This window comes from Pipistrellus hanaki (assembly GCF_964339955.1).
Source record: "Pipistrellus hanaki genome assembly, chromosome: 1".
Taxonomy (NCBI): Eukaryota; Metazoa; Chordata; class Mammalia; order Chiroptera; family Vespertilionidae; genus Pipistrellus; species Pipistrellus hanaki.
Genome location: NC_140503.1, coordinates 73,064,746 through 73,076,333, shown reverse-complemented (window position 1 = coordinate 73,076,333; position 11,588 = coordinate 73,064,746). Strand labels below are relative to the sequence as shown.

Sequence of the window (11,588 nt, the reverse complement as noted above, 5' to 3'; positions counted from 1 at the left end):
GAGAGAAAGATAGAAACATCAATGATAAGAATTATCGATTGGTTGCCTACAGCATGCCCCTTCTGGGGACTGAGCCCACATCCCATGCCTGTGTTCTGACAGGGAATTGAACTGTGACCTCCTGGTTCATAGGTTGACTCTCAACCACTGAGCCATGACGGCTGATAGGGTTAAGTTTATTTTTAATTGTTGACATTATTACAGATGTCCTCTATTTTCCTCCCACTTCTCTTCTCCACCCAGCTCCTGCTCACCTCAGGCCCTCAGCACACTGGATTGATTTTTTAAAGTCATTTTATTTTTCTCTGTCTGCTAATTTGGTATAATATCTTTGGTTTCATTTAGTCGTTACTATAGAAATTACAATGCATTAGCTTAACTGTCAACATCTAATAACTTTACCATCCTCCTACTCTAGCTGGATAACTCCTATTTGCCTATCCATAGCCAATTTCTTCCTTTCCTCTCTCTGCTCTGTGCCTCAGGAAACTGATCCATATAGATTGATCACCTGTCTCCCTTCCCTCTGTTTGGGTATTTATTTCCCCAACTCCCTCCCTGCTAGGTCACAATGCCTGGGCTGGGATTCTACTCAATCTGGGGTACCTGTCAGTTGGCTTATTCCTTAGAGCTACCCCATTTGGTTCCTGAATCTGTTCTCTCCTCTTTTTCTTTGGGCCTAGAGGTGGTGCTGGCTCCCCACTGTTGGTTTCCTTAAACCATGTCCACAGTTTTGTAAATGATACTTTTATGAAACCCTTCTCAAATTACTCAGTTTAAACATTTTTTGGTGTCTTAGAATCCTGATTGAGACACAGACAATATATGAGCCTAAAGTAGTCTGTGTTCATTCCCCTCCAACTTATACAATATGTCATCTTATTATTTTTTAAATTATGAATTCTTTCATTGATGTTACAATGAATCAAAGCCAAAGTTCTACCCACACCTATTGTACTGTAATATTTAACTGATAAATGTAATATATATACAAAAAGTAATAAAGTATAAATATAGAGTCTAAGTATTATTAAACCAATGCCTATATAAGTATGACCCAGTCAAGAAAGTAGGAAAAGTGAGACAAGGAAGAAAAAAAGTCAATATTTGTACAGGCTATCACAGTGAGTAACAGGGCCTTATTCCTATTTTTATGTATACTAGAGGCTCAGTGCATGAAAATTCATGCACTGGAAGGAGTGGGTACTTCAGTGCAGCCTGCCCCCTCTCATAGTCCAGGAGCCTTCAGGGGTGGGAGGTGACCCAGCAATCAGGGGGAGGTGACACTCCATCATACTTCTGCTGTTGCCACTGCTGGAAGTGCAAACCTTGGCCGACCCTAGTTACCTGAGCCTCAGACAGCCCTGGGCTGCTGGGCAGCTGTCATCTGAGGCTTGCTTGTGCCTCGGGCTTGCCCTGGGAGGCTGGGGGTCAGAAAGGAGTGGGGGAACTCTGGAGGCAGGGTGCAGAACAGCCAGGCCCACCTGGGGGCAGGCCAGGCCTTGCCATGTGCCTGCCGCCCCAGCAGGGCACCACCATCTTGTGGCTGTGAGTGCCACCATCTCTGAGAACATGAGAGTCAATTAGCATATTCCCTCCTTTTTAGCTGTGTGCGCCACCATCTTTGTGATGGCATGAGGGTCAATTAGCATATTCCCTCTTTATTAAATAGGATTTTAATTGATCTCAGAGAAGAAGGGAAAGGGAGAGACAGAAACATCAATGATGAGAGAAAATCATTGATCGGCTGCCTCCTGCATGCCCTACACTGAAGATTGAGTTGACAGCTCAGGCATGTGCTCTGACCTGGAATCAAACTATGATATCCTGGTTCATAGGTTGATGCTCAACCACTGAACCACACTGGCCTGACCAGAGTCTCATTCTTGCCTAATACTCTGAAAAACCAACTGGGGAGACTCAGCATTGATTCATCCATTCCATTCCTCTGTTGGAGAGGGTTGAATCTCCTCACATGAACTCCCTTGTATTTCGGGCTTATTTCTGTGTATATCCAAGAAATCTCCATGGTGCTCTGTGACCATGGCTCCTAATTACCAAGGTGGGAAAGGGATGAAGAAAAGTGAAAACATTAATGACAGTTTCATGCTGTAAGATTCTTTTCTGATGTTCTTTATTGTTTCATACTCTGATTATGTTGAACTTAAAGTGTGTATTTGAAGTACAGGCTTATCATTTTTAGAGGTGTCTCAATATGGTGGCCCCAGAGCCACACGGCACTTCTATGACAGAGCTCATGTTCTTCAGAGGTGGGGTGAGAAGCCGGCCACCACAATGTTCTCACCGGTGATGTAGCTGGAATCTGGAGAGCAGAGGAAGGACACCAGCCCTGAACAGTCCTCAGGCTGACCTATTCTGTATGGAAAGAGGAGGTGGGCTAAGAGTGATGAATCTTCCTGTGAGCCCTGGGCTCCTGAAAGATGCTGGGAAGTCAAGACCCCTATGATCATGAGAGAAAGGCTGCAAGTGGAGATATGTGATCTCTACAGGGACTTTTACTCATCCCAGGGCTCAAATCTCCAAAAGAGGAATGCAGAGAGGTGATGGTGATCTTTATTCATTATGAAGGTCTGAAGTTACGTTAACCAGGTCTACAAAGGACACACAACCTACCTCTGTACTCCATGGCGTCCCTTCACATGTTTCCAAAAGGCTGGATCTTCAAACAGCTAAAGGAAAAGTCAAATGGTTAGTGCTGCTCATCCAGATGAAATCACAATGGCTCCACATCATAAACACCTTTGTGGAGGGGGACACTCTGGGCTCGGCTCATCTCTCACAGAGGAATACAATCCTGATCCTGCTTCTGATCCCAAAGGCGGTGAACCAGAGCATTAGAACAAGAGTCCACAGGGCCAGGTGTCTCTGGGACATGGCCTGGTAGAGGAGGGGACCCTGGCACTCAGTGGGGCAGGAGCAGAAGTTGTCTTTGGTCTTTACCACTTTGCTGAAGGCTGTGTCAATTACTCCTGGAACGAGGCAGTTCACCCTTATTTCCTTTGGTCCCAGCTCCAATGACAGGGTCTTGGTGAGTCCCAGAATGGCTGCTTTACTAACATTGTAGGCCCCTAGCCTCTGTGAAGACAAAGAGAAGTGGATGGCAAATAAGTAACTGAGGAGGAGAGTTTCTATTGGATTTTTAGGCCTGTGTGTATAAATATATCTCTTCAGTGGAGGAGCTGTAAAAGCCTAAAGTACGGAGACACCCTGTGCGCACGGAGAGGACGGAGCAGGAGAGGAAGGGCGGGGCAGCTGAGTGCCTGGCTGGCGTTCCCTAGCGGGAAAGAGATAAAAGCTCCGACTGTGCTGGGCCCCAGACCCGACTGCTCTGAACCCCAGTTCTAGGCCAGACCCTGGGGACCCAGGCTCAAACAGAGGGAACTGGGCTGTAAGGCGGAACCCCGGGGGAGCGGCAAAAGGAGGTCCCGGAGGCGCGCAAATTGCACGCAGAGAAGGGACGGTTGGCTGTGCCGTGGGATTGCCCTGGCGGGAAGGAGACAAAAGCTCCGGAATGGTCTGAACGCCACCTCCAACCCCACTTCCAACTGAACTGAACCCCAATACTGGGCTCATTGGGGGAGAGCCTAGACTGTTTGGTAGCAGGCAAAAATCGAGAGCACCTTTCTCTCAGAGGTGCTTGCAAGTACTGAAGGACCCTGAGTCCCAGGAACTGCATAGGTTGGGGCTGATGGAAGTCAAGGCTGTAGGCTCCACCCTGAAACCCTGTCCCATGAGAAAGCTGCAAAAATGTTGAGAGAACGAAATAGATCACAAATGAAAGAAATGGAGGACAAAAAGCGACTGGATATAGAATTCAAATCTACGCTTATAAGGTTTTTCAAGAATTTCCTAAAAAAGGTCGATAAGACCTATGAGGATATGAAAAGGGATCAACTAGAATTAATAAGGAATCAACAAGAAATGATAAGGGATCAACAAGAAATAAAGAATACATTGTCTGAAATAAAAAATATTATACAGAGTCCTAAAAACAGAATGTAAGATCGCAAGAATCAAGTCAAAGATTTGGAACATAAAGAGCCAGAAGACACTCCTCTGCAGAAGCTAGAAGGCAAAAGAATCCAGAAAATTGAAGATAATGTAAGAAACCTCTGGGACAACTTCAAGCGAACCAACATCAGAATTATGGGGGTCCCAGATGATGAGAGAGAGCAAGATATCAAAAACATACTGAAAGAAATAGTGACAAAAAACTTACCCCACCTGGTGAAAGAATTAGACTTACAAGTCCAGGAAGTGCACAGAACTCCAAACAAAAGGAATCCAAAGAGGACCACACCAACACAAATCATAATTAAAATTCCAAGAGCAAAAGACAAAGAGAAAATATTAAAAGCAGCAAGAGCAAAGCAGGTAGTTACCTATAAAGGAGCACCCATACGATTGTCAGCTGATTTCGCAACAGAAACCATGCATGCCAGATGGGAATAGCAAGAAATATTCAAGGTGATGAATAGTAAGAACCTACAGCCAAGGATAATCTATCCAGCAAAGCTATCACTCAGAATCGAAGGACAGATAAAGAGCTTCACCAATAAAAAAAAGCTAAAGGAGTTCATCACCACCAAACCAGAATTATATGAATTGCTGAAGGGGGTTCTTTCAGAAGAGAAAGTAAATAAAGATAAAAATTATGAACAACAAATACATAACTATCAACAAGTGAATCTAAAAACCAGGGAAATTAAAAAAATCTGATGAACAATAGTTACTGTTGAATATAATAGAATCAGAGGTATGGAAGGGGAGTGAACTGACGATTCTTGGGGAAAAGGGGAGAGGGGGATGTGGGAAGAGACTGAACATAAACTGTGCACCTATGGATGAGGACAATGGGGGTTGGGGAAAGGGCAGAGGGTGGGGTGGGAACCTGGTGGAGGAGAGCAATGGGGGGGTGGGGGAGGAAGGAACATTTGTAATAATATGAACAATAAAAATTTATTTTAAATAAATAAATAAATAAATAAATCTCTTCAGCAATGCAGAGATCATTGAGAATATCACACAAAAAAGTTAAAAGTCTGCCATGTATGTCCTTTCTGGAGAAGGAGGATCTCAGACACCCATTGATCAAATGTGTGTGTAAGTGTGCCCCACCAGCAATAGCCTGTTCTGGGATCTTCCTGGACATCTCCACTTTTCTTGGCAAATGGGGGTATGTCCATTCTTTTCATTTAGAGTTATAGAAGGTTATACTTACATATTCTGGTAAGTATGCCCCAGCTGAAGAGACCAGAACCACAGAGCTTCCCCTGGGAAGAGAAGGATGGGATAAATATGTTGGAGTCACAATAAGTGAGGCAAATAGATACATCTGGGCATGAAAGGAAGTGGAGACTGTGAACCATGAAAGTGAGTGAAAGAAATTTAGGTTCAGATTAGAGCCCATTTCTGCCTTCCTTCAGCCTATCTCCTCTGGCCTTGAGCATCCTGAGGACCAGGACTAAGTTTATGTTTTCATCCACACTTGAATGCTCAATCCATCAATGAGTACTATATAGTATGAACACTTTTATAAAATACAGCCAACATTTGTCTTTATTCTAGACTATTGTTCCATTTACTGGCTTTGAGGGTATTCTATACCAGGCATGCTTAAGTGTAATATTGAAAGTACTTCTCAGTGGATCCTTGGGAATCTTAATCTCAGAAGCTGCATGCCCAGTACACTCCTACCCCAAAATCCTCTGGGAAAGTTTTTAAGTATCCTCAGTGCTTCCACACTCACCAAGTCTAATGACTTGTTCAGACCTCACTTCTCTACCCTCCAGTTTCCTTTCACATCAGATACTGTAGACTAAAATTTCCTTTCCGGAACCTGTTTGGTCCTCTTGAGAAATCTGCACTCTTGCCTCACTTTTCCCCTCTACCTACTCATTCCCTTTCCCTCAGTGTCTATTCTGTGTGAGCCAATAATCAAGATACTTTCATCGTCTCTCAAGTGTTTTCTCTTCATGTTCTCTTTTAATTTAGGAAGAAGATTGAGTATGCCTAAAATAATTATAACAAACAATCATATGATTTTCACCTTTGTCTCCTAAATATTGACAAAATTCCTTATTACAACAGTCAAGGCTATCCATAATTTAGCAACACCCTGCTTGTCCAACATTGTCTCTGATCTCTTCACTCACCCTGGGTCTAAAGGTTGTTCTGTGCAACACACACAGAGCAGGGATGATGAGAGAAGATAATGGAGGACATGGCTAGGCCAAGAATAAAAAAGTTTGAGAGATAAGAGTTGAGTGAGACTTGGAAACTCCACCACTCATATTATAGACAGGCTTCAGGGTGCCTCAGTGTTGTCAACCTGGACTTTTGTGCCCTGATCTGCTGCATGCAGCCTAAGAGAGGCCACTTTCAGTTCTCCAATTCCAGGACTGTTATGGGAACTCTGGGGCTTCCTGTCACTAGAATCCCATTTCTCTCTTCTAGTCCCTGCCGATTTCTGGGCACTCTAGAAATTGGGTATTCATACAAGAAGACAGGAATATGAAGTCAAACTTTCACTATCCTAGAGAGACCGACCACTTGCATTCCTCTGATTTTAGGACAGCTGTGAGGACTCTGGACCTTTCTGTCTGTATATTCTTATTGTGCTTCTAGTAGAGTCCTTGCCAGATTCCATGGGCATTCTGGCTATGAGAGAACAACAGTAATGGATAGAATTCTTTGACCTAGAATCTTAAAGTCAAATTCTCACTTCTCCTGTGTTACTGGCTCAGCTAAGCCTGCTGCTCAGAAGAAAGATCTAACTGAACCCCTGGCTCCTCTTTACCACCCCTGCTCCATATTTGACAATGTCTCCATCCCTCTCCCCTTCCCTGCCCTCACCCCTTGTTCTCCATGTGGGGCAGCAGTTGGCTCAGCAGCAGGGCCGGGGCCTTCACATTGACATTCAAGATCTGAAATCAGAGCAAATGCGGGTGGGGAGGAGAGACATTCAGTCCAGTGCATGTTCTCACTGTATCAGCAAACATACCACATTAGAACATGGGCGCGCTGGCTTCTGCCAATGGGGAGAGTGCTAGCTTTCTTTGACACACATGGGTGGCGGGGAAGGGGGAGAAGGAGGGGAGGCATCCTGAAAAAGTGGAAATTTGGGGATCAGGAAGACTTTGCAGGCCTCATACCCAGAGTCTGCAGGATGTCTCCCTGTGTCTGTAAAGGTATCAGAAAAAAAAAAAAAGTCTCATCTGGACCTGAGGAGGCACTGGACAATTGAGTCTGGGGAAGGCTGGCATTATAAGCTGAATTGTGTACCACCCAAATTCTGTTAAAGTCATAACCCTTAGTACTCAATAATGTGACCTTATTTGGAACTAGACTCATTGCAGAAGTCGTTAAAATGAGATCATAGTATGGGCCCTAATTCAAAATGAAGGGTGTCCTAAGAAGGGAAGTTTGTGAGCGCACACACTCTGAGAATATCATGTGATGATGAAGGCAGAGGTTGGAGTGATACTTTTTTCTGTAAGCCAAGTAACATCAAAGATTGCCAGCAAATCACCAGTAGCTAGGGGAGTGGCATGAATAGATTCTGTCATAGCCATCAGAAGGAACAAACCCTGCTGATGCCTTCTGACCTCCAAGACTGTGAGACAGTAAATTCTGTGTGTAAGCCTCTTGGGTTGTGGTACTTTGTTATAGCAGCTCTCTGAAACTAATACAGCTGGATTTCAGGGTTTAAGCCTTGGACATGAAACATTCTTAGGCAAGGAAGGGAGTCATTCCCTTCTCTGTGTCCCACGTTGATTGTGATAATCTGGCTCTCTGCTCGACCCTTTCAGCAAACTGGGAGCTCATGAACAGTGGGGGATAGAACTAGAGTGTAGCAAGCATGTCAAACTCATGGTGGCCTCCATCTCACCGATGGGGAATTGAGTGTCAGAGTCCAGGCACCTGGCCTGCTCGGTGCTTGTTGGTCTGTGAGAGGAAGGTGTGTGGGAGCTGAGATGGAAGGAGGGTTGCACAGAGGATGACATCCCATCAGCCCTACCTGGTGTCCCGAGACCTCACCTTGTCCCAGACCTCCTCACTGCTCCCCAAGGTACTTCCCACGTAGGGATTGACTCCGGCCACGCACACCAGGAAGTCAACATTTCCAGAATGTCTCAGGGCCTGCAGTGAGAAGGGGCAATGAGGACCAGGGTCAGGGAGCAAAAGTTTTCTGTTGCTGTGGGAGGTGTTTCCTGGTTGCTCTCCCTGGGTCTCTGTGTGGCTAAATCCAGGAGGAGGCCACACCAAGCCGGTGGAGAGCTGTCTCTCATCAGAATTAAAACTTTTCTCCATGCAGTTCTGTAAGCCTGCTCAGGCTCTGGAGTAACCAATGTCAAGCACATGGCCATCTTTCATTCCTGCCCTTGTTCGCTTGTTCATTTGATCAGGTTATGTTTTTTAAATGACCACTCTTCCTCTTGTTACCTCCAAACCCTACCCATCTCCTCACCGTGGCCACCAGCCGGTCTCGGTCCTCAGCCTTCCCCACGTGGCACACGGTGCCAGACACGCTCAGCCCCTCCCCCTGCAGTGTTGCCAGTGCCCGGTCCACGTTCTGCTGCTTCCGGCTGCTGACCACCACGTGGGCCCCATCCTGGGCCAGACGCCGGGCGATGGCGAAGCCAATCCTGAGGGCAGAGATGGTTATGATGGCTTCAGCCCTCTCCACCCACCTCCTGGAAGGCTGATCATGAGACACAAATTGAGTACCACAGTGTGGTTCAAGAACTGCCTCCAAACCTCTAGAATGGGAAAGAGGAACTACTGAACATTTTCTATACATCAGGCCTTCACCAAGACTAATCCAGTTAATTTTCACAACTATTTGTATAACAATCATATGGATGAGAAAATTTTCATAACAGTTTAATTGAAGGGCATTTTAAAAAAGTAATGATCCTTCAGAACACATGTACATGTGCTGAGCATCCAGTGTGAATGGCAGAGAATCTTTAACTGCCCAGTGTTTTCTCCTTTTGTTGTAGCCAGAGGCCTCTGGTGTTACTTGCACTTTCTATAAGCCTTAAAGCTTTCCTCTGTCCTGCAATTTAAAAACTTTGATGCTGCTGAAACCGGTTTGGCTCAATGGCTAGAGCTTCGGCTTGGGGACTGAAAGGTCCCGGGTTCGATTCCTGTCAAGGGCATGTACCTTGGTTGCAGCCATATCCCCAGTAGGGAGTTTGCAAGAGGCAGCTGATCGATGACTCTCTCTCATCGATGTTTCTAACTCTCTATCTCTCTCCCTTCCTCTCTGTACAAAATCAATAAAATATATTTAATAAATAAATAAATAAAAAATAAAATAAAAACTTTGATGCTGAGAACATGCTCTGCCCCCATTCTCTAGCTCCTTACTTTAAGGAGGTCAGAAGCACTTTTGACTTGAGCTGGTTGAGTACCTGCGATCAAGGGCAGAAGGCATATGTCCCCTCTCTTATAGAAACTGCTAGGACAACATAGAGTTTTGAATTACTCATTTGTGCATTGGGGACACACAGATTTAAAACATGATTGGGGCCAGGCCAGTTTTGCTCAGTAGTGAGCATTGACCTATGTACCAGGAGGTTATGGTTCGATTCCTGGTCAGGACACATGCCTGGGTGGCTGGCTAGGACCCCATTAGGGGGCGTGCAGGAGACAGCCAATCAATGATTCTCTCTCATCATTGATGTTTTTATCTTTCTCTCCTTCTCCCTTCCTCTCTTGGAAATCAATAAAAACATATTTAAAAATAAATTAAATATCATGGTGATGTGAAAGTCTGGGATATTAACAATTCTAAAATAAAGCGATCTAAATTTGACCATGAAAGGGCAAAAGGAAGACAGAGCCCCTGGCCACCAGAATCCCCCCTCCTGCCGTGGTAATGACTCATTAAAGACTGTGGCCCATTAAGGCAGTTAGAGTATACGTGGAATTGGAGGTACACAGGAAGAGATGTGACCAGGAGAGGGACATCTATGTAAGCTCTCTGAATGGATCTTGAGAAGTTGCCTTGCCCAGTGCCCTACTGCCAGTGAACTCTCTGCAGTCAATGGAATCCCTAAGTCTGAGAGACCAGTAGGTTTCTGGCTTCTCCCTATTAGACCAGGACTCTAAAAGTCCATGGCCACGTGCCCATGAAGGATGGAGAGAGAGAGCTGTCCTGATGATGATAAGTTAAATACCTTAGGGTTACCCATCCAGTAAGCAGCAGAGACTAGATTCAAACACTGCTCTGATTGAACCAGGAGCAGTTGATTTTCCAAATCTATCATTCTTGGAACTTAGAAACCGCATGTTTTAGGAAGACACACTGAGTTTGGGGTTAATGATGAATGCCAGAGCTGTGTAATGAGATGGGGGTCTTAGGAAGGATGTGTGAGAAGGACCTCCCCTGCTCTGGGATGGGGACTCTAAATCTGTTCATTACATGGACTCCCATTCACTCACCCGTTTGTGGACCCAGTAACTACAGCTACTTTCCCAGCCAGTGGACAGCTTCTATCTACCGTTTTGCTGCTCATTCTTACTGAGAGAAAGACCGAGGAGCATTGAAGACCCTTAAAGGCCCAAGACATGGTCCTGAACATGTTAGTCACTGTATGGCCTCCGTCCTCCTGGACCCACGCTGGGCAAGAACCTGAGAAGACAATTGTCATGAAGTTAGAATCTGTCTCCACCCATCCTTCGTGGGAGGGTTCCACTGAAGTCTCTGATAGATGACCTACCATCCTTTAAATTTACCAGGAAAGCACAGAGCGGCTCATGTTCTTCCCATGATCAGTTCCCCAAAATGGGCTTCCCTGGGATGCCAGGCCCCTGGTAGATGACTGAGTGATACTTACCTGACTCACCAACAAACAAGGAATATCTCTGTGGTCTTCTGAGAGTCACCATTGTATTCCTCTCCATACATCTATTCTTCCACAAAGAAATTGCATTGGAGTTTTGTCTTTCCCCAGCCTGTTGCAACCGCCCTGGTCCAAGCTCTTGTCACCTTTCCTACCTGCTGCAAATTCATCTTCTTTCAGCTCCCCAACTGAAGCAATAGCTCCTCATCAGATATACCAGATGTGTTAGCATTTCTGAGAGGCAAGTTGTTTCCCCGCATCACAAATGACACTGATCCAACTGAGATAGAAGTCCAGCCACTCCCCCTTTGTTTAAAAAGCTTTTATAGGTCCCATACCTCACATCTCTTGAACTCCAGGCCATATTGTTCAGACCCCCGTGTCCAAAGATCCTATGGCACCTATGTCATTGTAACTTTTCAGCAATACCTAATTTCTTCAGTAACTTTCTCTAATCCCACATCTTTCATTCCAAACCTTCCCTCAATTTTATGGGGAGATCAAGGAACAATAGTTGTCTTGTGTTGGCTACCTCAGCATCACACTAAAAACTGAAGAAATTTTTTTGGAGATGGCCTTGGGAAGCAATGTAGGGGAGTGGAAGGAGCGAGACAGAAGGGAAGATAGCCCATAAGTGGTACATTGTCAAGCGAGTTATGTCTATTTATAACTGAAGGTCAATCTTATTGAACTCTGAGCAATACTTTTGTTTCT

At 45.1% G+C, this 11,588-nt stretch overlaps 1 protein-coding gene across 1 annotated transcript; it reads right to left on the bottom strand.

Annotated features, from left to right (window-relative positions):
* Nucleotides 1-2,237: 2,237 nt before the first annotated feature.
* LOC311631383 (dehydrogenase/reductase SDR family member 2, mitochondrial-like) lies at nucleotides 2,238-10,613 on the bottom strand (the record flags this gene model as incomplete). Its single annotated transcript, XM_084901451.1, has 8 exons — nucleotides 2,238-2,376; nucleotides 2,635-2,690; nucleotides 2,962-3,096; nucleotides 5,243-5,294; nucleotides 6,877-6,947; nucleotides 8,062-8,163; nucleotides 8,492-8,669; nucleotides 10,474-10,613. The coding sequence occupies 8 exons, from the start codon at nucleotides 10,611-10,613 to the stop codon at nucleotides 2,265-2,267; spliced, it is 846 nt and encodes a 281-aa protein (XP_084757577.1). The 3' UTR covers nucleotides 2,238-2,264.
* Between the last annotated feature and the right edge of the window lie 975 nt (nucleotides 10,614-11,588).